This window comes from Triticum aestivum, chromosome 3B (assembly GCF_018294505.1).
Source record: "Triticum aestivum cultivar Chinese Spring chromosome 3B, IWGSC CS RefSeq v2.1, whole genome shotgun sequence".
In the NCBI taxonomy this organism is placed as follows: Eukaryota; Viridiplantae; Streptophyta; class Magnoliopsida; order Poales; family Poaceae; genus Triticum; species Triticum aestivum.
The window spans coordinates 81,570,236-81,595,078 of NC_057801.1; the positions used below are offsets into that span (position 1 = coordinate 81,570,236).

At 50.7% G+C, this 24,843-nt stretch overlaps 1 protein-coding gene across 16 annotated transcripts in view; it reads right to left on the minus strand.

Annotated features, from left to right (window-relative positions):
* Window positions 1–24,843, minus strand: part of LOC123068751 (uncharacterized) — a 51,897-nt gene that overhangs the window by 22,638 nt on the left and 4,416 nt on the right. For 4 of the 16 annotated variants that reach the window (XR_006431974.1, XM_044491391.1, XM_044491388.1 and 1 more), the window contains exons 2-12: window positions 18,184–18,648; window positions 17,280–17,510; window positions 16,773–17,044; window positions 16,539–16,632; window positions 16,269–16,425; window positions 15,682–15,946; window positions 15,271–15,484; window positions 15,048–15,171; window positions 13,729–13,935; window positions 11,741–12,241; window positions 9,510–9,884 (exon numbers count right to left, since the gene is read on the minus strand). Coding sequence is in view for 15 of the 16 variants with exons in the window: in XM_044491391.1 (XP_044347326.1) it covers window positions 9,510–9,884; window positions 11,741–12,241; window positions 13,729–13,935; window positions 15,048–15,171; window positions 15,271–15,484; window positions 15,682–15,946; window positions 16,269–16,424 (1,842 nt within the window). In the remaining variant the exon portion in view is untranslated. Of the gene's footprint in view, window positions 1–9,509; window positions 9,885–11,740; window positions 12,242–13,728; window positions 13,936–15,047; window positions 15,172–15,270; window positions 15,485–15,681; window positions 15,947–16,268; window positions 16,442–16,538; window positions 16,633–16,772; window positions 17,045–17,279; window positions 17,511–18,183; window positions 18,649–24,843 lie in introns of those variants that run through there. The other 12 variants (XM_044491389.1, XM_044491384.1, XM_044491382.1 and 9 more) reach the window with 12 other exon arrangements.

Here is a 24,843-nt window from a genome sequence, read left to right on the forward strand (position 1 = left end):
AAAAAAATGACTAGACCGAGTCCTCGGCACGCCTCATATCTAACCCAGATCTAGGGCAGATATGGGAAGGCCCGGGCGTGTCTGCCATGTCGGATCGGGCCCACGCTGGCTCACCCCGACCCCACATATATTCGTTTCCATCCACTCCCCGAACCAAACCTTCTGAGGGGACGGCGGGGCCTCGAGTCCCATGTCCTACTCTTCCCTCGCCGGCGACCACACCTTCCTTCCGAGGGGCTCAGCCGGCCGCCATACATGGGCACAACTGTGACGTTGCCGTAGATTTAAATTATGTTATATGTTACTCCCTCCGTCCCATAATATAAGAATGTTTTTGACACAACACTAGTGTCAGAAACGTTCTTATATTATGGGACAGAGGGAGTATATGTAATTGTATGAATTTGAGGATTCATAACTGAGGTATCTGATTGTGGAAATGAAAAATTGAGGTGTTACCGGTCACTGTCCACGGGTGTTTGAGAGTCCAGATTTGGCGTATCCGGTTGTAAATGCTCTATGCTAGGATGGAGTGAGGATTTGGAATTCAGGACTAGTTCTAGGGTAGAAGACGAGCCCACCCACCAACCAGATTAATTACTGTCTGTCCTAAACTCTATAATTGATTCCTGCCCAAAATTAATAATCACGCTGAAGCCACTAATCAACCAGCTCAGCAGACAGCGTGGCAAAACAAGCCTATGTGGCATAGCTTGCACCCACCTATCAACTTAGGGTACCAATTTGCACCATTTGCAACATGATGTACGGATATGCATCCAGCTGACAACTTCTTGTAGCACATGTGCGGTTTACTCTTTTACTAAATCTGTTTTGAATCATTGCTAAAAAGAAAGAAACGAGATGGCGCTTGTTGGCTCTGGTGACTCTGGCGATGGCGTCGGTGCCCACCCGCCGTCCGTAGCCTCCTCCGCCTCCGCCCCTTCCGCGCCGTCCGGCGGGTGCCCCGTCCCTGCACTGTCGGCTCCGCCCCGCCCTCCCCCCCTCCGGCCTCGCTCTCGTTGCCCGTGGCCGCCGCCCCCATCACGCCGCGTGTCCGGTGGGCGGATTTTGCCGATGACGAGCCCTTCCCTCCCCCCGCTGACCCCTCCGCCTCTCTCGCCGCCGTTCCTCGTCGCGCTGCGCTGCCTCGTCGGGCTGGTGGCTCAGCCCCCCACGTGCGGGGTTTTGCCGCCGCCCCGCGAACGCCGCGGCCGCTGACGACACCCTCGAGCTCGTCTCGGGCGGATGGGTGCAAAGGCGCGGGTTTGGCTGGTGGGTCGGTTCTTCGCCGGCGCATGCGAGCCTGGGGCGTGGTTAGCCGCTCCGACAGGGGGGCCGCCCGCTCCTCCTGGTGCCGCCCGGCGGTGGGGGACTGGCCTGCGACATCCCCCCCCCCCCCCCCCCCCCGACGGCTCCTTCCACACGATCGCCGTCGCTCCCGTTCGTGCGCGCCTCCCCCTTCAGGCCCTTCATTGCGGCTTTTGGTTCGTCGAGCTTGCGATTCCTCTCGTCCAGTCGGGGCTCCGTGGCCATGGCTGCCTGCGCCGAAGCTCCGCCGCCGGCGGCGGCGACGCTCGCCTTTAAGGGGGGAAACCCTTCGGGCGCCTGTGTTGCCCCGCCTCCTGGGCCGTGCTGATGCTGCGCCTGGGCTCCTGGGCCCCGGCCCACCCCGGTTGCTTGGCCCTTCGGTTGGCCAGCTCCCCCTGGGCCGTCCCACTGCTGATGGGCCGATGGTGTGCCCTAGGCCCAGGGCGCCAGCCCCATCGATTTGGCTCCCCTGCGGCCTCCCTCGTCCCCCTGTCCCCATCCCCGCCGCCTCCATTTGCCCCCGATCCGGCTCGCCCCCCCCCTCCGCTGCCTCGTCCCCCGTTCGCCCCCCCCCCCCGCCTCCCCCTCGCCCCTTCCGACCGGCGCCCCCCCGCCTCCCGTGTCTCCTCCTCCCCTGCCGCGGCTTGACATGCCACGGGAGTGGGACGACGGGATGACTCGGTCCAAGCACAGGGCGGAGGATCGCCATGACAGCTCTCGTCCTTCTCCCGATGCTCTTCGGCACGAAGAGGAGCCCCACACCGCCGGCCCCTGCCTCTCGCCGCTACGTGCCGCCCCACGCTGATGTGCCCGCGGCCACGACCCTGGTTTCAGCCGCGGGCGGTGGCGTCACGCGCGGACGTTCGGGGCCGGCCAAGAAGAAGAAGCGCAGGGGTGCCCGCGGCGCTCCGCCCGTGCCTCCCTCGGCGGCCCCGGGTTCTTCCATCACGCCCGGACCCGTCTCCGGCCTCCCTCACCCTCCCTGCTTCAATTGCGGGGTGGGGGGACACTCGCAAGTCAACTGTGTCAACCCCCAGTGCTGCTATCTCTGCAAGGATCCGGGCCACCCCGCCCTCCTGTGCCTGGATAGACCGGTGGTGTCGGAGCTCATGATATACGGCCACGGTATCGAGGGGCTGGGCTTCTTCCACCTCGAGGTCCCTGACGTACCGCCACCCTCACCCACCCTCCAGGCGGTCGTCACCGTGGTCGACGGGGTGGCATCCCCGGAGATGATTGAGGCCGAGCTCAACCACCTCTACCGTCGCCAGTGGGACTGGGTGGTCACCCCCACTGCTGGTCACATCTTCACCGTCGTCTTCCCCGACTCCGTCAGCTACGGCTACGTGACGCGCAGTGGCCGGATCACGCTCGCTCTCAACCAGCTGGTTGTCGACATCTCTGAGCCGATCCTCGATGCTCACGCCGTGGCCGTCCTTGACACCGCTTGGATCATTGTCGCCGGCCTTCCTGATATTGCGCGGTCTGAGCTCCTCATCCGCTAGATGTCCCGTCTCTTGGGCAAGGTGGTCGTGGTCGATGAGCTCTCTCTGCGCAAAGAGGAGGAGGTCCGGGTCAAGGTCAAGTGCCTCGACTCCTCCAAGCTCCGCACCACCGTTAGAGTTTTCTTTAACGACCAGGGCTTCGACCTTAGGATCACCCCCGAGCCTCCCAACCACGTCAGCCACCCCCGCTCCTTCGACGCCGGCCTCCCCGGCGGCAGCCCGGGCACCGATGGGGACTACCACGGACGTCACCGTGCCCGCTCCCACCACTCAGATGAGGAGGGGGGCTCGAAGGACTCTCGCTCCCCTTCCCCCTCGCCCCCTCCTCCTGCCGCTGAGGGCAAGGGCCGCCAGGCCGCTCCCAGCCAGACCCTCGGCGATCCCTCGGACTCTGCGGCGGCATCCTCCGAGGCGAGCGACATCTCCAGCGTTGGTTTGGTCATCTACCTGGCTTCTTCCCCGCGCTCTCCTTCCTCGGCTGCTCCCGTCGTGCTGGACTCGGAGTTGGTCCTCCCCACAGCGGCTACTCCGGGTCCTAGTCTGCTCCTGGCGGATCAGGTGGTCTCCCCAGAGGTGGTTGAACCCCCGGTGGCTAACGCGCCCCCTCCGGCGTTGCCTCCCGCGACCGCTCAGCCCACCCCTCCCGAGGCACCACCGTCTCTGCTGCTCTCATCCCCGACTCCGACCCCGGCTCCGCTCCTCCTCAGCTGCTCCGTGTCCGCTCCTCAGGCTTCACCCACGGGGGCCCTGACCACGGATGGGGAGGCTCGGGTGACCACCCCCATGGCCGCCCAGCCCCCCCCCTCCACGGTCTGCCGCCTACTCTCATCGCGGCCGGTCAGCCTCCTCCCCGGTGATTGCGTCTCGTCGGAGTGCTCGGCTGGATGCTGCTCACCCCGAGGGCAGTCCGGCTCTGCCCATCACCGAGCGGGCGGAGATCCGTGCTGCTGCTCGGAACCTGGAGCCAGGTATGCATGTCGTTCCCCCTTCGGCTTCGTCTTGTTCCTTCTCTGCTATTGAGTCGATTCCTCTTGGAAACCTCGCAAAGGTGGCCTCTGACTCGGCGATCATATTTAGGGGGAAAGCTGGTCCCCCCTTAGTCCAGATTGCGGCTATTAGAGCCCGCGAGATCCTTGATGGGAGGCTCGCGGAGGCCCGTGCGGCTTTCCTTCTGCCTCCTGTTCCGCCCACGGCCAGTGAGAGCCCTCTCCCGGTGGCGTTGAGGCAGATAGGTGCCCCCCTCCCGGCGGGGAGGTCAAAATCCGTGGTCGCACTCGCTCCTGCATCGCGGCCTTCCATGCTCAAAGTGCCTCTCGTGTCCTGGGGTCAAGCAGCCCCCCCAATGGCGCCTTAATGCGTGCCCTGTTCTGGAACATCCGCGGTTTCAGCCATGATGGCCGACACCGCCAACTCGTAGAGTACATGCGTGAGGAACACATTGACATTGTTGCTATCCAATAAACCATGCGTCTTGAATTCTCGCTCCCTGAGCTTGACCGTCTGAGCTCCTACCTCTTTGTGTGGCATTGGCACCCTTCTAGTGGGAGCGCCGGCCACTCGGGTGGCATCCTTTTAGGCATGAAGGATGCCACATTTGAGGTGGGAAGCATGATCGGGGGGAATTTTTTGTGAGCATGGAACTGTTCGAGAGGTCTCTCAACTTCAAGTGGGAGGTCATCATCGTCTACGGGCCTGCAGACCATAGTCGGTCTGCCGCCTTCCTCGAGGAGCTCCACCGGAAGATCTCCGCAGCCTCCCTTCCAGTGGTGGCGGGGGGCGATTTTAACCTCCTTCGCGTTGCGGAAGACAAGAGCAATGCTAATGTCTGCTTTGCGCGGATGCAAATGTTCAATGACTTCATTGCTGACCTTGGTCTCCGCGAGATTGATAGGATTGGTGCCAGGTTCACCTGGACCAGCCGGCAGGCCGCCCCGACCCAGTCCGTCCTGGACCGGGTCCTAGTGTCCCTGGATTGGGACCTCCGCTGCCCCTTAGCCTCCCTTCGCCCCATCACCCGGATTGGCTCAGATCATGTCCCCCTTCTCCTCTCCTTTGCTGACGAGCGTCCACCAGTCACCCCTCGATTCCGGTTTGAGACCTTCTGGCTCTCCCAAACCGGGTTCATTGACGCGGTTGGCGCTCGGTGGATCGAGGCTCGCACCCACCCCCACCCCCGCCCCCCTCGGCCATTGACTCGTGGCACTTCTGCGTGAAGCGCGGACAGCAGTTCATGAAGGGGTGGGGTGCTAACCTGGGTCGTGACCTCCGTGAGCGCAAGAAGGAGCTGCTATCCGCGATCCAGGCCCTTGACCTGCGGGCTGATACGTTGGGTCTCTCTCCGGACGAGTGGCTTTCCCGGTATGACCTGGAAGACCAGCTCTCCGTGATTTACACCGATGAGGAGGCCTATTGGCGCCTCCATGGTGCCCAGAAATGGGTCTTGAAGGGCGACGCGAATACGGCATACTTCCAGGCTATCGCCAACGGTCGCCGTAGACGCAACACCATCCCTCTCTTGTGGGATGGTGAGACTCTCCTTCAAGACCCTCGCGTCATCTGGTCCCACGTCGACGGATTCTATAGATCCTTATTCTCTGCCGCCCCTAGAAGCGGCCTCTCTCTTGCCCCCGATTGCTGGTCTGGTCCCCAGTTGGTGTCTGAGTCGGAGAACGCGACCCTTACGGCCCCCTTTTCCGAGCAGGAGGTCTGGGATGCCATCAAGGGCATGAACCCAACCCCGGCGCCGGGACCGGATGGCCTCCCGGTTAAATTCTTCCAGACCTTCTAGAACGTGATTAAACCGGAGGTCATGGCTATCTTCGACGAGTTCTACGTAGGCGCCATTGATCTCGGGCGCCTCAACTACAGGATCATTTCTCTCATCCCAAAGGTCCCTGGGGCGTCCGACATTCGTCAATTTCACCCGATCACAGTCATTAACGTGATCTTTCGGATCCTGGCCAAAGGGTACGCCAATAGGGTGACCCTGCTGGCAGACCGTGTGACGCATCCCAACCAGTCGGCCTTCATTAAGGGTCGTTACATCCTGGATGGGGTCCTAGTCCTTCATGAAGTCCTCCATGAGGTTCGCATCAAACACCTCAAGGCGGTTTTTCTGAAGATTGACTTCCATAAGGCCTATGATACGGTTAGCTGGCCCTTCCTTCGGGAAGTCCTTCTTCGGAAGGGTTTCGACGACCGATGGATCACTAGAGTCGTGCAAATGGTCTCTTGCGGTCGCACGCCCGTGAACATAAACAGTGAGGTCGGCCCTTTCTTCCCCACCCTTTGTGGGGTTTGACAAGGCGACCCCTTCTCCCCGTTCTTGTTCAATATGGCCGTGGACGTGCTTGCCTCCATCCTAGATAAGGCGAAAGCCGCTGGCCATATCCGTGGGATTACTCCCCACTTCGCCGGTGGCTCCGGGATCTCCATCCTCCAAGTATGCTGACGACACTATAATCATGGTTGAAGTCTCGGAGACGGACATCTCCAACCTCAAGTTCCTCCTCCTCTGCTTGCAACAAATGTCAGGCCTCAAGATCAACTTCGACAAGAGTGATGTTATGGTGATGGGATACTCCCTCGCGGAGTCTTTGGCCATTGCCAACAGACTTAATTGCCTCCTGTGCTCCTTCCCCACAACCTACCTGGGCACGCCCATTAGTGACTCCAGGCTCACCGTCACGGACCTGCGGCCCTCCGTGGCCAAGCTCCAAACGCGCGTCGAGCCCTGGCAGGGGAGGTGGTTGTCTAAGGCAACCCGTACCATTCTCATCAACTCTTTCCTCTCTAGTCTCCTCTTGTTTCTCATGAGCTTCTACAGTCTCCACAAGACCCTGCACCATGAGATCGCCAAGGTCCAGTCCCGCTTCTACTGGGCGGGCGACAACGACAAGCAGAAGTATCATATGGTCAGCTGGGTGGACATTTGCAAGCCCTAGGAGCAGGGTGGCCTAGGCATTATGTGCTCTAAACGGATGAATATCGCGCTTCTCTCCCGCTGGCTTTGGCGCATCTCGCAAGGGCATGGTGGCCTATGGCTTGACATCATTCGAAACAAATACTTGCGCGGTCAGCCCCTCGCCTTCTGCCAGAAGTCTGGCGGATCTCACTTCTGGCAATCGATTGTCCAGCTTCTCCCGGTCCTTCGCATCGGGACCTCCATCTCGGTCGGCTCCGGGGCGGCGACGCTGTTCTGGTTTGATCGCTGGGCCGGGGACACCCCCTTTGCGGCTCGCTTCCCTGGCCTCTTCTCCATCTCCGTGGACCCCGTGATATCTGTAGAAAGGGCCCTTCTTGACCTAGGGCGCCTTGCTTTCCGGCGGGCCTTTGGCCCCTTGGAATCCGCCGCCTGGCGTGTGTTGCTTGACTGTGTTGCTTTCCATGAACCGGTTGTGGACGGTGGCCCTGACCTGGTGCGCTGGCGACTCGACCCTTCGGGCCAATTTTCCACCAAGTCGCTTTACCTGGCCATCGCCCCCTCCTCCGCCCCCTCCCCCTATTGACAGTGTGGTCCATCCGCCGGCCCCTGAAGATCTGTATCTTCATGTGGCAATGGATTCGCGGTCAGGTCCCGTCCGGGGTGGAGGTGCGTAAGCGAAATGGCCCGGGTACTGGCATTTTCCCACTTTGTGGGGTCCCCGAAGACTTGAACCACATCTTCTTCGCCTGCGTGTCCGCTCAGTTCCTCTGGAGCTGCTTTCACGAAGCGGTCGGTGGAAATTGGTGCCACACCAACTTCCCGGACTTATTTGCCGAACTCCAGATGTCCCCCTTGTCTTCTCGCCACATTAGGTGGCTTGAGATTGGGGTCCTCGCCTGGACCCTCTGGACGATGCGCAATAAGCTTGTGATTCAACGCACTCCTCTTCGACGGGCTACTGACGCGATCTTCAAACTTTCGGGTTTCTTGCAGCTTTGGTGGCCGCTTAGCCGTCCTCCCGACCGCGACGCCATCTCCGCCTTCATCGCCGACCTCCGTTCGATGGTTGTCCGTCTGTCGCCACCGCCCCCGCCGCCGGAACCAGACTAGTCGCTCCTTCCTTCCGGCTTTTTCTGGTTTTTTATTTCTGGGCTTGTTGAGCTGTGCCCTCAGCAGAACCTTTGTACCTTGTTGTGAGACTTGGGTGTGTGTGTGTGGACTTGACTCTGTATGTGTGCTATATGGCGGTTTGCTTTATCTATAAAGCGGGGCGAAAGCCTTTTTTGGTAAATCTGTTTTTTTAAGCAATTTTGTACTCCCTCCGTCCCATAATATAAGAGCGTTTTTTACACTAGTGTAGTGTCAAAAACGCTCTTATATTATGGAATGGAGGGAGTATGTTTGAAGGACTCTCGGATTCTTATAAAAAAAGAGGTAATTCGCCCATTTTAAAATATAAGATGTTTTGGTATGTCTATGTTGATGTATAAATGTATTGTCTACTCTCTTTCATTAGATCGGTCTTTTGGTTGTGTTGACTAGTGCATGCACTTCTACATGGTATCGGGGCCAAGAGGTCTAGTCTCTTCCATCAGATCGGTCTTTTGGTTGCACTGGCTAGAGCATGCACTTCTACAGCCTACAAAACATCTTACATTTTGAAACTTAGTAGTAACTTACGTACTGCTTTGTGTACAAAGTCTTCCAAAATTTTGTGAAGCTAAACGTGGATGTCTCGTTTCATGAAAATGGCTTGGGTGCAGCAGGGGTGATTCTGAGATATGATCATGGTGCTTGTTTAGGTGCTATTGCCTGGCGCCTTAATAACATTAGGAATGTTCCTACGGCTAAAGCTTTAAAGGGCAACCTGGTGCATGTAGCTCCCGCTTGCGCAGGGTCCAGGGAAGGGTCCGACCACTTTGGGTCTATAGTACGCAGCCTTTCCCTACATTTCTGTAAGAGGCTGTTTCCAGGATTTGAACCCATGACCTCATGGTCACAAGGCAGTAGCTTTACCACTGCGCCAAGGCTCCCCTTCTACAATGCAAAAATATTTGGAACTTGCTCATAGTGTGGGTTGCTGCAGGGTAAATGCTGAATCTGATTCTTCTGTTATGATAGATGATAAGTGCAATTTAAAATACTACTGAGCTGTTGGAGTCCTTGTACAACTATTCTGGCTCACTCTTTTCAGATTGCTGGTCAAATAGCGAAAATACAAAGGTTAACATGGTTCCATGTACACCGCATGAATAGTAAATTCAAAAAAATAGAAAAATTCAAACAAATTCTGCAATTTTGGGTATCAAACTTGGTCGACCATTGTACTCATGTATGATGTTTGGTGACCAAATGACAACCGTGGTATTCTTAGTGAAGAAATACAATCCAGGCCTTACTATTCGTCAAGCAATATTTTTTTAATATAGTTTCATTTTTTTTCATTTTTTGTTGGGACAATGATCTCCTAGATTTGTGTTATCAAATCTTTGTAATGATAGGCATGTTGTTTGGTGATTTTTAAAGCGTGCTGAGTGGCATCTACAAAAAAGACGGTAAATTAAAATTATGCAAACTTAATTGAGTAACTATTTGTGGGTGCTCGGGTGGAAATCAAGATATTGTTGTTGCCAAGTTTCCAGTCTAGACCCTGGCCTATTCAGAAGCATTGGGAGTGGATACTCCTCCCTTGATTTGTGCGCCTGACTGAGTACAAATATAGAAAAATGAAGGGACTTGCAAACTTCTGCTCCAAATAGTGAACTTACCTCCGTAAGAACGATTGGCAACTCCTCGCTCTCTTCACTATCCATGTAATCACTAAGGTCGATATCATGTCTCACATCTTCGGCCATAATACCATTCCACACAAAATACTTGTCATTGAACTGCATGTCTATTAGTGCATCCTCCCTTAAGTTCCCTCTTACGGTAAGTACTTGAGTGGACCGTGGTGGCACGATTCCATAAGATGTGGTGTACAACGCCACGTTTCTTTCCAGGAAATATGTATTGAAACCGACATAGCAATCTGTAATGTTAACTATCTTAACTGAGGAGAGCACTGTCTTGTTTGACAACAAGGGGAAGCAGAGTTCTGGGGGATCAAACCGGATCAGGCCGTTTGAGAAAGATGAACTTATCTGAAAAATAAGAATGTAGACATGGATTAATCGGGCTAGTGGAAAGTTGCAACTACTCCCTCCGTTCCTAAATATAAGTCTTTTAAGAGATTCCACTATAGACTACTCCCTCCGCCCGAGAAAGCTTGTCCCAAGCTTGTCTCTCAAATGGATGTATCTAGCACTAACTTGGTGCTAGATACATCCATTTGAGGGACAAGCTTTTTCGGACGGAGGGAGTACATATGGAGCAAAATGAATGAACTTATACTCTAAAAAGCGTCTATATACATCCGAATGTAGCCTCTATAGTGGAATCTCTAAAAAGACATATTTAGGAATGGAGGGAGTAGATAACAATAGAGTTTGATACTTAACTACTACGGAAATTACAGCTTCCAAGTTTACTATAGTACAGTACTATTTTAAGAGCTCCGCACCATTATTTCGTTCATATGCCTCTCTAGTGAACTACTCCAAGCTTGGAAAACGATCTTATATTGTGGGACGGAGGGAGTACTACTTTTTCATGATAGTACGATGCACTCTAGCCTTTTCAAAATTATGGAAGTATAGTGCATTCTTGGTTCTCAATGTCCTTTCGCCATCATTGAAATTCTATGCCATGATTATCTTTTTTTTTCTGCACTATTCCACGTATCAAATCTTTTTGAGTGGGCAGCGAGTCCATCTTATTCTCAATGCACTTTTGCACAAGAATCTTATTTAAAGGGACATTGTGAAGACTCCATATTTTGTTTAAAAATTCTAAAATACACTCTATTGTAAAAAGGAGGGAGTGCTTCCGTTGTTATTTATTACTGTAGAAAAGAGTACGCACCATTAACCAAATGTAACAAGTAATCCCACTTTTTCTACACGCGCTTAGGTTGAAGCGCTAATTGTTAAAACATCATACTTTTAACACAAGACCAGTAAAAATCATCATCGACCAAAGCGGGACTCTCACCTTAGAACAACAGTTCAATATTTATTTCTTGAAAATCAATGATCAGACTAATTGATAATGCATACCATTTGGATTTTTGTGCTCAAATGCAAACATTGTTTTATTCTTAACAGTGACGTAAATGACAGAATTGTTAATAATGCAAGAGAAAGAAATGAATATTATCCAAACCAAACAACATAATGAGGAGTATATTATTTATTATGTAAAAAAGAATTCGACATCTATGATATACGTACACAACTTTTAGTCCAAGTAAGTTCTCAGAATTTTCTGCTATTATGTTTCCACTTACCACCACCTCCACTTTTAGGATGAATAGTAATGTGACAGGAAATTAGCTTATAAAGTGCATTATGTACACATATATACATAAAAAATAATACCATTGCAACCAAGGATTAGCACTCAGTGGCATAATATATTAAAAAACCTGAGTGCGCATCCACCTTAGCCAAACTTATTACAAGCAAAGACAAGTTAGCAATTTCCTTTATTAAAGAGTGAGCGAGCACTTTTCCGGTGTAGAACACTAGAACTTTGGGCTAGCAGATTTTGTACGACTCTAGAGTTTCAATAGCTTATCAACAGAACTATAGAATGCAGCTTACAAGGCAAACACGATTATGATGTTCACCAGGAAACCAAAGTGGCAAATATTTGGACTGCTCAATTATAAATTATATTTAAAATTGCAAAAAACTCATAGTGACATAGTCAAATGAAGGAAATTACAATTATGATTATACTGTTCTCGTAGCCAGAATACCAAAATGGTTGGATGCTTGGGATTGTTTTTTGTCGATGTTATAGTTATATCCCAGCATAATTGTCGACTGGATCTAAATACTTCGAAAAATATAGCTTCTGTTATGGAAGGTAGGTAATTCTTTGAAAGTTTAATTACCGTCGATTCAGTCTCTGCTGATGGCACATTGGATTTCTCTGTACTGTTCAGATTTTTTGTACCTGAAATTGTTAGCGACTCGAGCGGAAGATCCACATGGGGCTCGAAAGGCTCATCATGTACAACCGTGAGAGTCACCTCATCAACCACTTTACCCTCCTCCAAATTGAACATATCTTCAGTTATATCCTCAGATGTAAGACACTCGCTGACTTTGGTGCTTCGGATGATGAAATTGTCAGAGTACTGCTTACCTTCTGGTACCTTGTCTAGTGGTTGCAATGTTATGTTGACACTACACTTGGATTGTGGTGGCACAATGACTTTGTTTGCCTTTATGCAGTATGGCAGGGGGCTCATCGTTTCTATGTTGAAGGCAATATAAGAATTTGTCCCGTTGGTTACCTCAAGTGTGCATGATATCTCCTTGTTAAGCACAAATGGAAAACGTAGCTCGAGTGGCTTCACCCCAAGCATGTCATCCTCCCAGTATGGGCTTATCTGCAAGAATAAAGCAATATGCATTATCATAGATATCCTAATTTCTATTTTCATTAAGATAGAAGCTTCTAGATTTTAAGGAGTTGCCAAAGGATAACAAATGCTTTTTTCCTTTTGATTTACCGTTTTAATTAACATGTATGAAAACTAAACATTGGTTCGTGCCAATATATAGGCGCATGCTCTGGCCTGTATAATGCCACTTGCTCTTAAAAGAGCGGGAATAATTCAGCAATATTATCAATGTAAGAGTCCTCTCTTGCAAATGCAGGATCCTCTTTCTTACGTTTTTCGCTTGTGCTTATCTACATGTAAGACAGCACGAGCACGGAAGGCAAGTCTTTCTACAGTTGTATATTTTTTGTATTTTTCATATTAGCTATTTGTATAAGGGATTGCATTTTTACTTTCTAGTGGGCCAGACAGGAAGATATAGCTTCCCATAGCAGATGGCCCAGCCTTTAATGTGAAACTAACGGTTATTTGAACTTTTGCACATTCCTTTTCTTTCATGATGTTTGAAATTTCAAACATATCTCATAGTTTGATGCAAATAATTAACGGAAATGTTATCTGGTTGGCGTTCCCTGGGAGGGGGATGGCAAACGAACGCATTTTGCTGGCAATTTTAGTTGCGACGCGAGATCGAACGGTGGCAGTTTTTAGAAGAAAATACCTTCCTCTCAAGAAACTGCCATGCCATTCTCAAGAAATTGTCATCCCTCGCAACTAAAACTGCCAGCGAAATCATTCGGAAATGCCACCACTCCTGGCGAACATTCGCCAGCTAACGCAGTCCATAATTAAGGGACTAGCAAATTTTTGTTTCTGTCTTTTGTTGAATCTTTTTCATGGCTCGATAGAGAATTTGATAAGCCAATGGTTTTTTTTCCATCTTTCATAATACGGTTAACCACCATGTTAACTAATCGATTACGAAAAATTGGATCGGATTTTGCAGTTCTTTTTTCTGCAGTATATGCACAACAATAAGGACAAATACATGCACAATGAATAGCGCTAACTAAAATTGCGAAGAAGTCAACGCTAGTGTACAATAATGAGAAGCAATTATGTTATTTGAAAAATTATTACATTATGCAGATGGAAAATTATCACATTCCAACTGTTGGAAACCATATTTTGGTACTGCTTCCTTCGTTCCTGAAACTAAGATGTTCTGACAGTTTAAATTGAATTGAACTGCCAAAATGTTTTGTATTTTAAAACCGAGGTGGTACTTAACATCATCACTAGCAATAAACAGTTTGACGCCCAGCACATAGCCTAGGCGAGGACTTCTAGATACATGCTTGATAATGTGGACATCAAAAGACTTGGTAAGTGGACCGCTGGGATTTACACCAGGATCTAGTCTCTTATTCAATTTTTAGTGTCATCTAAAGAACAAGTGGGGAAGCAATCTAGTAGTACTAGTCTAAAGCCGAATGGGTCTTTCGAAGTTATGGGGGAGCACATAAGCTTACCTTCCCTGATTCGTTCGTGTTACTGATTTCCCTATCCGTGCTTTCCAGTTCTTTAATATCACGGATTATCTCTGATATAAAAGGCCTCTTATAGAGGTCATCTTCCTGGCAGCATAATCCTATCTCAACCAATTTAGCTATTTGTTGGTATCTGAATGGTGTTCCATTCGCTGATTTACCCCATCTGTGCCTCCATCTTCTAAGTACCTGCCATTTGACAATGCAAATTTAAAATAATGATGAAATATTTAGTGCAACTTGTATATGTGTATATACATAGGGCAACAACGTCAGCTCAGATCTAAAATCGATACATCTCTTTTCAAATGTAGCACCCTGAAATATTCGATATGCCATCCACTACTTTGGTATGAAAACTAAGCAGAAGTATGTTCAGCAGAAGTACAAGAATTGCTGGGGTGATCATTTACTATCAAATCTTTTACTAAAGTAATAGAAATTCTACCGTTCAGAATTTTCAAAATTTAATGTAAGATCAAGATTTAATGTACTAAAGTTACAAAGAGCACTTATGATTTAATCCACATGTACTATTGGACAAGTGGGATAGAAGAATATGGAGTTTGATTTGAATTCAACTCTCCCAACATGCCAAAAAAGAAGCTGGTCCGCAACCATAGATAGAGTTTGTGTGTATGTAGTATGTACTAGCCACTCCCTCCGTTCCATAATTCTTGTCGTGGTTTTAGTTTAGACAAAAAATATGGAACCGAGGGAGTACATGTCAACACATGGTTTGAAACTGGTGATCAACGTACTCAGATCAATGACTATTATGTGTTCAACTTTCAACTAGCTGGAAGGAAGTTGGAGCAGAATCTACACAATAAATTTTAAGAAAGTCAGAACTTATAGGTGACTTCTTCAGTTTTGAGAAATATCAAAGAGAAAGAAACATTGATTTCCTAGTGCTACAGCTCAGAGTTAGGTTGCTATTGTCCTCTTCAGCATTGCACAATTCATGTCTTTTAAGTGATCGGATTACAACCTCAAATAAACCCATCAAAAACCATAAGCATTGGCAAGTGATCATATCATTCTATTGTATCCTAGTATTTAAGAAGCAACTCTTAAATATTACTCTCGCCATAATATAAAATGTTGGAGCAGAGACTAGCTAAGCCTGCCAAAACGTCTTATATTATGGCACAAAGAAAGTATTATTATAGTTATATAATATCTATTGCGTGGGTCACCCAGCTAGATTACCCTAATAATAACAGCAAACAACCTGAATTTGTAGGCACAAGTCCATAAAAGGAGCCATCCATGTGCAAGGTGATATGAAGCACACTTACATTATTGATGTCTGGAGTGCCCCTACGTCCCATCACGAGTTCGATGATTATGACCCCTAAACTATACACATCAGATTTGACTGACATCCTCCCACCAAGTAGGTATTCTGGAGCACAATATCCCCTGCATCAAGATAAAAAAATATTGTTGCATCATAGCATACAGAAAACATAATCTAGTGAAAGTCACAAAAACAAACGGTCAGTTTTGTTCATTGCTTACAGTGTGAAAACCTGGTTTGTAGTGTGTGAATTCCCGTCCATTCTTGCTAGACCAAAGTCAGTAATTTTGGCCACCATATGATTATCCAATAGAACATTAGCCGGTTTCAAGTCCATATGAATGATATGCTTTTTCATGTGAAGATATTCCAAACCGTCACATATTCCTTTGATTATATTATAGCGTGTATCCCACTCAAGTCCTCTTAATTCATCTGAAAAATATAAAAAAGCAGAGCATGGGATCTTCTAACATTTGATTTGTGTATGTTAAATTGAATAGTGCCATATATTATATTGTCGTTTGTTAGTCGACCACTTGCGACTAGTTGAAATTGTAGTATGTACATCTAAGTGGAAAAAATATGTAAGTAAAAAAGAAGAGTTGCAATCCCATTCCACATAGTGGTACCTGTTATATATTTATCTAAGCTGCCATTGCTGATGTACTCGAAACACAGTATTCGCTCTCTAGCCTCAGCGTAAATGTATCCTCCTGGTACTCCATGTTGGATCCTTTTATGCTCTGTATTAGAACAAAAGCCAATAAACCGAACTATATTTTGATGGTTGACCTCCATCATGCTGTCAACTTCCCGACGAAATAGGTTCTCATCATTTGTCTGGACGTTCTTAATAATCCTCTTCACAGCAACTTCCGCATTTGGGAGGGCACCCTACTTAAACTTGGATCACATCAATAAGGAAATATTTGAACATGCAGTGCGGCAACTTATCAGAAAACTTGGTCTGCATACAACTTAACGTTGGTAGCATACCACCCAAACAATTTGGCTTGTCAGTAAAGCACAGAAACATATTACTGTAGTAGTTTGACAAAAATCTGCATCTATTGATGGAACATTCTTCTACTAGTAATATTTTGCTCTTTTGTCAAAACAAAGAAAGGGAGGTTTTTCTAAATTTGAGATATTTCTTGTATAAAACTCAAATAATTAGGTGGTGTAACACTAATTTTCTCTGAAAAGTGAAGTTTACCCTGTAGACTATTCCGAATCCACCCTCACCAATTTTCCTCTTTTCGGAGAAATTGCCTGTAATGTTCTTCAGAAGTGACAACGGTAGATCCCTTGGTTTCATGCTTCCGTCAAGTATATGCTCCAGTAGGTCATGTTCCATGTCCGAGTCGTCCATCCTAAGTACACAGTGCGCTTTCAAAATTAGGAGGTAAAAGTTAATTTTACTAAGTTCGACATACTTACAGAGATCCATAGCAACAACTGCGCATCTAAACAAGGAGTTGCATACCTAGAGGAGAATTGGGCTGAGCCCTGTAGGTGGTCAACGGGGCACAAACTGGGAACTGTGTATGCAGAGCTCCAATGATGTGATGAAACAAACCCTGAATCAAAGAAGATGCAGACTAAAATTTGTTATGAAAAGAAATAAACTCCTTTTGTGCAACGTAGATGGAATGGAAAGCGATGCAAATCAAACCAAAATACTGAGCAATGTAAATTGATTAGTGAATACTTGGCGTACCTCTTAGCAATGGAGTGCGCTGGTTGGGGAAGAAATGACCAAATAAAGCTAGCGTGATATATATGCAGTGGAACCTACCCTAAAGTGTTCCCTTTCTTTATAAATAGCTTTGGAAGATATGGCAGAGTCACATGGCTATGTCTTAGCCTCCCGGCATGCTCGAAACACGGAACTGCATACTTGCGGAGACTTGGGCTGAGCCCTGTTGGTGGTCAACGGAGCACAAACGGGAATTGCCTATGCAGATGTCGAATCATGTCATTAAATAAACTCTGCATTAAAAAGAAGATGCAAAATCTGTATTGTGTTGTTGAACAAAATATTTGATAAATAGAAATAAACTCCCAAAGAGCACCATAGATGGAATTGGAATTGATGCAAATCAAACTAAAATACAGAACGATGAAAATCGATGCCAGATCTATACATGATCAGTGGGGATTTTGGCAGATCTTAAACAGTAACAAAACATGGGCAGAACGAAGCAAAATAAAAACTTGCACACACCTGTTAGCAATGGAGCTTGCTGCGCTGTTTGGGGAAGGCATGACTGGATCTTGATATGGGCAATGAAACCTACCGTAATTAATTTTGTGTATAGTGGTTAGAGTGTCGCCATCGATTGGATGGCTAAACCGACGAAGAAAATGACATATCGCCATCTGTTTGGTTACTCAACTGGTGGAGAAATTTAGCGGTACCTATCGGTTATGGACCACAAGAATAAGTCCTATCACCCTGAGATAAAAAAACTGATGTGAGAACTGGGCTGTAGCCCAGTGGCAAGGGAAATGATGCTACTAAGTTTGACTTGGAACAAAATTACAACACCTTATATTTCAGAACGCAGGAAGTGGAATTTTGGGGGTTGGATCTTAGTTCCTAGCCTAGCCTGGCAAGGCTTTGCATCTGGAACCAAGAAAAAAATGTAGCTTTCGGGGGCAAACTAGCCTCACGTGGCTAGGAAAAGCTAGCTGACCAAGGAGAGCCAAATTGGCTAGCTCTCGTTGGAAGAACGATGCATGGAAATAATGGCAGCGTCAACTGACAACCAAAATCGTGGAACTCTAATGCATGAGCAACAACCAAAATCGTGGGACCCTATCATGGAGCAATCTAGAATGAGCTAGGTTTACTTTGCCATGCTAGGCAAGCCGAGCCACAGAAAGAAACGCACCCTAGCCGCCTGGTGGAGCAAGGTTGTCAAAAGGCAGTGTGAGGAAGAGAAGGTCGTCCTGTTAGGGTTGGACTAATTTGGACAGATCATGTTATCTTAACAGCTGAAAGGATGATCTCGGCTGAAAACAGACGGGCTTAACAATGTGTAACACAAATAGATTTAAAAACTATATGACATCTCTATATCAAGCAAAAAAACTAGCTCTCTCTGTTGTGTTGATAAGGTACTCACCAAGCTAGTCTGGAAACAACATAGTGAGCCTTGCCTTGAGCATGTGGGTTGCTGCAGATAGAATATCTTCACCACTGGCAACCACTGCAATCCACCGAGATCTAAGACAACCAACAATCTTCTTGCTGAAGACACGAGCAAACGGACTGGGGACTTTGCATAACAATAATCTTTCCAGAAAATACAAATAAGAGTATCTAGAAATCATATAGATCAAGTAGATTTTGAGGTTCTAATGGCTATTTTGCACAGGTGATTGAAATTGCTCTGTTTTTTTTCTTCTACTTCTCACACAAATTTCTTGCCAGAGCTGTGTTTCTTTGCACCGGTATCAATAAAACCCCAATATTCCACAATAGCACAATAGCAATTGTCATACCATAATACCATATACACAACTTACTTCAATTCAACAGCAGTCAGAAATATAATGTTGACAGTTCTTTCTTTACGAACCCAGTACAGCTGCAACCATAAATTATTCTTCAGGCAAATCAGTAGACTAGAATTCAGATGGACAGAAAACATTGTAGACAAAAACAGTCAACGGTACATAATAGAAACAGAGATTACCAATAGTTCAAGTTGATTTTTTTTTCTTACTGAAAAGGTAAAGCACCTGCCTGTTCTGCAATAAACTAACAGAAAAAAAGGATTGGTCCCGGAAGTCATGCATCATTAGTTACTTAATTACTCCAGTCGCAATCAGATAAGGTGTGCCATTTCCTTCAGCAAATTTAAGCCAGAGAAGGATGGTGCAAAAGTGATTACAACATACTAGGTCCATCCTCTGTGTACCAGTCCCTTACAGAGCCTGTTGCTGAGAAGGAAAACAGAGCTTGCGCAGAAACCGAATTTTGCTCTCAAGTTTCTTCTCCCCATGCGGTGCAAGACCGAGCCAATGGACTCCACCTACTGCTGTCGCTCTCTTGCAGATGAAGATGATGGATAAGTCTGTGTACTAGGGTCCTTGTGGCAGTTAGGAGGATAAAGTCCTGGACCATCAAGGACTGGCTGTTAGGATAGAGTTCTGTTCTTGACCATCAAGGACTGTCAGTTAGCATCTTAGACTAGCATCTTAGACTAGCATCTTAGACTGGCATCTTAGCATATGCCTTGGCTGGCTAGCAGCCTATAAATATGTATCCCCAACCCCTCAGGTTGGCATGGCATTGTGTGAGAAATAAACCAACGAAAATTGTCCCAACTCTCCTAGTGTCATCCACAACTATCAATGCTCAGGTTGAAAGGTCTAACAAGTGGTATCAGAGCCAAGTTAACCTGCACCCTGAGCATTTCCTGTGAGCAGCCCAAGTCGGTAGCAGCAGCTGCTCCTTCTGCCTCTGGTTACCTTCCTCCCTCCGGACTGTCGAGCAGCAGCTCGTCTTCCTCAGCCTCCTCTTCACGCAACAGCCCCCCTGCAGCGAGCCATGTCTGCAGGTCGCTCTCAGCACACGGCTACCTCGAGCATGCGGCGCCGGCAACAGGCCGAGCGCGCCGTGGCAGAGGAGCGTGAGCGAGCGGCTGTAGCAGCGGCTGCGGCGGCGGCAAGGGTGTCGAGGCTGGCTGCAGCGGAGCTGGCAGCAGCCAGAGCGGAGGTAGAAGCAGCCAGGGCGGAGGTAGAAGCAGCAGCAGCAGCAGAAGCAGCCCGTGAGGCTACGGCGGATGCCAAGGCACTCCGCGGCAGCCCCGGCAGCTCCAGCAGCTCCGCGCCTGCGGACGACGGCGCCGACGCAGATCGCGCCAAAGTGGCGCAGGAGCGGACGGCGCAGTGGGCAGCCGAGCACGCCCGCGCTCCAGGTGGAGGCGCCCACCGCGACGGCGGCTGCAACGACCAGGACCGCGGCCTCTACGAGGTCCGGACTGTGGTCAGGGATGTTGGTGCCAGTGTTGGGTGGCCTACCCTCACTAAAACCAACTACGTCGAGTGGGCCGGGATCATGAAGGTCAGGCTCCAGGTGCGGCGCATGTGGGAGGCAGTCCAGGACAGCAACGTCGACCACCTAGAGGATCGACGGGCACTGGACGCCCTCATCGCCGCAGTCCCGCCCGAGATGCAGTTCTCGCTTTCCAACAAGCGGACTGCCAAGGAGGCTTGGGACGCCATCGCCGCAGCACGCATCGGCAGCGACCGTGCTCGCAAGTCCACCCTGCAGGCACTTCGTAAGGAGTGGGAGAACCTGGGCTTCAAGCCAGGTGAGGACGTTGATGACTTTGCTCTCCGTCTCAACACTCTGCTGCAGAAGATGGTGAAGTTTGGCGATGCCACCTACACCGAGGAGAGAGCTGTCGAGAAGCTTTTTCGGTGCATTCCCGAGAAGTACAAGCAGATGGCTCGCTCGATCGAGTCGTTGCTGGACCTCTCCACGATGACGATCGAGGAGGCGATAGGTCGACTCAAGGTCGTCGACACCGACGAGCCACAGCCCCCCTCGGGGCCCGTCACCACCGGCGGGAAGCTGCTCCTAACTCGGGAGCAATGGGATCCCAGCCTTGGTGACAAGAAGAAGGGGGAGCCTTCCTCCTCGACGGGCGGCCGCAAGCGTGGCAAGCAGCGTAAGGCGCGAAGAGGCCCCCCGGGCAGGGCACAAGGACGTGCCGAAGGTGACGCCCGCGGAGGCGCCAAGGACGGCGCCGCTGGCAAGCCCAGGCCGGCACAAGACAACAGTTGCCACAACTGTGGCCGGTTTGGCCATTGGGCCAATGAGTGTCGGCAACCACGACAAGGCCAGGCTCACGTCGCACAGGCGAAGGAGGAGACGGCTCTGTTCATGGCGCATGCAAGCATTGAGCTACCCTCGGCGACTCCAGTCGCAAAGGCTTTCATCCACGTCGATGAGCCAAAAGCACACGCTCTTCTCGGCGATGGCTCCGGGAAGGACAAGGCTACGGGGTGGTGCCTCGACACCAGCGCCACCCACCACATGACCGGTCGAAGGGAATTCTTCGCCGAGCTCGACTCCGATGCGCGAGGCTCCGTCAATTTCGGGGATGCTTCCGCTGTGGAGATAAAGGGCGTCGGCTCCGTCATCTTCACCACCAAGATGGGAGAGCACCGGCTGCTCACCGGTGTCTACTACATCCCCGCGCTAAGGAATTCCATCATCAGCTTGGGACAGCTGGATGAGAACGGCTCACGCGTGCTGATTGAGCATGGGGTCCTACGCATCTGGGATCGCCAGCGTCGCCTTCTCGCCAAGGTGCCCAGAGGTGAAAATCGACTCTACGTCCTTGATGTGCAGGTGGCACAACCGGTCTGTCTCGCTGTCCGTCGAGACGACGAGGCGTGGCAGTGGCATGAGCGCTTTGGGCACCTTCACTTTGAGGCCCTGAAGCGTCTAAGTGCCAAGGAGATGGTGCGAGGCCTGCCATGCCTCGACCATGTGGAGCAGTTCTGCGACATCTGCGTACTGACAAAGCAGAGACGACTCCCCTTTCCCCAACAGGCGAGTTTTTGGGCTAAGGAGAAGCTGGAGCTCGTGCACGGAGACCTGTGCGGCCCGGTGACGCCAGCCACACCAGGAGGTCGACGCTACTTCCTGCTGCTCGTCGACGATCTCTCCCGCTACATGTGGGTGATGATCCTCGGCAGTAAGGGAGAAGCGGCGGACGCCATCAGGCGCGCGCAGGTTGGTGTGGAGGCGGAGAGCGGCCGCAAATTGCGCGTGTTGCGCACTGACAACGGCGGCGAGTTCACGGCGGCTGAATTCGCGTCGTACTGCGCCGATGAGGGCATCCAGCGCCACTACTCCGCGCCGTACATCCCGCAGCAAAACGGCGTCGTCGAGCGGCGCAACCAGACGGTTGTGGGGATGGCTCGGGCTCTCCTCAAGCAGAGAGGGATGCCGGCTGTCTTCTGGGGAGAGGCGGTGCTAACGGCCGTCTACATCCTCAACCGCTCTCCTACTAAGGCACTCGACGGCAGAACTCCGTACGAGGCCTGGCATGGGCGGAAGCCGGCGGTCTCTCATTTGCGGGTCTTTGGCTGCCTTGCGTTCGCCAAGGAGCTCGGCCACATCGGCAAGCTCGATGACAGGAGCACTCCGGGAGTCTTCATCGGCTACGCGGAGGGCTCAAAGGCCTACCGCATCCTCGACCCAAAGACACAACGTGTGCGCACAGCGCGAGACGTCGTGTTCAACGAAGGGCGAGGGTGGCAATGGGACAAGGCGGTGGACGACGGCTCGACGCCGACGTATGACGACTTCATTGTCGAGTACGCTCACTTCAAGGAAGCTGGGGGAGCAAGCAGCTCCTCTTCACCGGGCACGTCTACCCCGGCCCCCAAAACTACATCGACTCCGGCGCCTGCTACACCGACGACACCACAACCAACGACGCCGCATACTCCAGCCCCGGCGGTCGCCACTCCGGGCTCGTCTTCATCAGCACCAGCTCACGCAGAGCACAACCCGATGAAGTTCGCTTCCCCGCTCACTCACGACGAGGAGCGGGTCGACGCATGGTATGGAGGCGAACCGCTGCGGTACCATACGATGGATAATGTGCTCGGCGACCAGCCGGTGCCAGGACTGGTGCCACGTGACCTGGAGGCGCAGCTACAGCTCGTGTGTGAAGACGGCGAACCACGGTCCTTTGCAGAGGCCGAGAGAGATGCGGCATGGCGCGCCGCGATGCAGTTGGAGATGGATGCGGTCGAGCAAAACCGCACCTGGGAGCTCGCTGACCTCCCCCGTGGTCATCGCGCAATCACCCTTAAGTGGGTGTTCAAGCTGAAGAGGGATGGAGCCGGCGCCATCATCAAGCACAAGGCTCGCCTGGTGGCCCGAGGCTTCTTGCAGCAGGAAGGAGTCGACTTCGACGACGCCTTCGCTCCCGTGGCACGGATGGAGTCCGTGCGACTTCTCCTTGCGCTGGCTGCCCAGGAGGGCTGGCGTGTCCACCACATGGACGTTAAGTCGGCATTCCTCAATGGCGACTTGAAGGAGGAAGTCTACGTGCATCAGCCACCGGGGTTTACGATTCCCGGCCAGGAGGGCAAGGTGCTCCGCCTGCGCAAGGCTCTCTATGGCCTGCGGCAGGCACCCAGGGCGTGGAACGCCAAGCTGGACTCCACGCTGAAGAAGATGGGTTTCGAGCAGAGCCCGCATGAGGCTGCCGTCTACCGACGGGGGAGTGGAGGAAATGCCCTGCTGGTGGGCGTCTACGTTGACGACCTGGTGATCACCGGCACCAAAGATGCAGAGGTGGCGGCGTTCAAGGAAGACATGAAGGCCACGTTCCAGATGAGTGATCTGGGGCTCCTCTCCTTCTATCTAGGGATTGAGGTGCACCAGGACCACTCCGGGATCGCGCTTCGACAGTCCGCCTACGCCAAGCGCATCGTTGAGCTAGCTGGGCTCACCGACTGCCATCCAGCTCTCACTCCGATGGAGGAGAGGCTGAAACTAAGTCGCGACAGCACGACGGAGGAAGTGGATGCTACGCAGTACCGACGCCTTGTGGGGAGCCTTCGCTACCTCACTCACACACGGCCGGACTTGGCATTCTCCGTCGGCTATGTCAGTCGGTTCATGGAGCGACCAACGTCGGAACACCAGCAGGCAGTGAAGAGGATCGTCGGCTACATAGCAGGGACCCTCGACCACGGCCTCCATTACCCTAGGTGCCCTGGGGCGGCACACTTCGTCGGGTACAGCGACAGCGACCACGCCGGCGACATCGACACCAGCAAGAGCACGAGCGGGATCCTCCTCTTCCTCGGCAAGTGTCTCGTGAGCTGGCAATCAGTCAAGCAGCAGGTGGTGGCCCTGTCCAGCTGTGAGGCTGAGTACATAGCGGCCTCCACCGCCTGTACTCAGGCGCTCTGGCTTGCTCGACTGCTTGGTGATCTTCTCGTTCAAGACACCAGAACGGTGCAGCTCCTGGTGGACAGCAAGTCCGCCCTGGCCCTGGCAAAGAACCCCGTGTTCCACGAACGGAGCAAGCACATCCGACTGAGGTATCACTTCATCCGCAGCTGTGTGGAAGAAGGGAGCATCGAGGCGAGCTACATCAACACCAAGGATCAGCTCGCAGACCTGCTCACCAAGCCCCTTGGGAGGGTCAAGTTCCTCGAACTTTGCTCCAGGATTGGGATGATTCAACTCTCCCACAAGACGACGTACAAGACTTAGGGGGAGAATGATGGATAAGTCTGTGTACTAGGGTCCTTGTGGCAGTTAGGAGGATAAAGTCCTGGACCATCAAGGACTGGCTGTTAGGATAGAGTTCTGTTCTTGACCATCAAGGACTGTCAGTTAGCATCTTAGACTAGCATCTTAGACTAGCATCTTAGACTGGCATCTTAGCATATGCCTTGGCTGGCTAGCAGCCTATAAATATGTATCCCCAACCCCTCAGGTTGGCATGGCATTGTGTGAGAAATAAACCAACGAAAATTGTCCCAACTCTCCTAGTGTCATCCACAACTATCAATGCTCAGGTTGAAAGGTCTAACGGAAGACTGGTTGACAACTCTTGGAAATATCTGCACCTGGGAGATTTAAATATGCAAAGAGAGGACTAAATCACGCTTTGAAAAAGTCATCCAACTAAAGGAAGCAAGACCAATAAATCACTGAAGAAGTAAGACAAACGTGTTGCTCCCAACTTGATGAAGTGAACAGAGAAGATGAAGACATATGGAAGCACTACAAG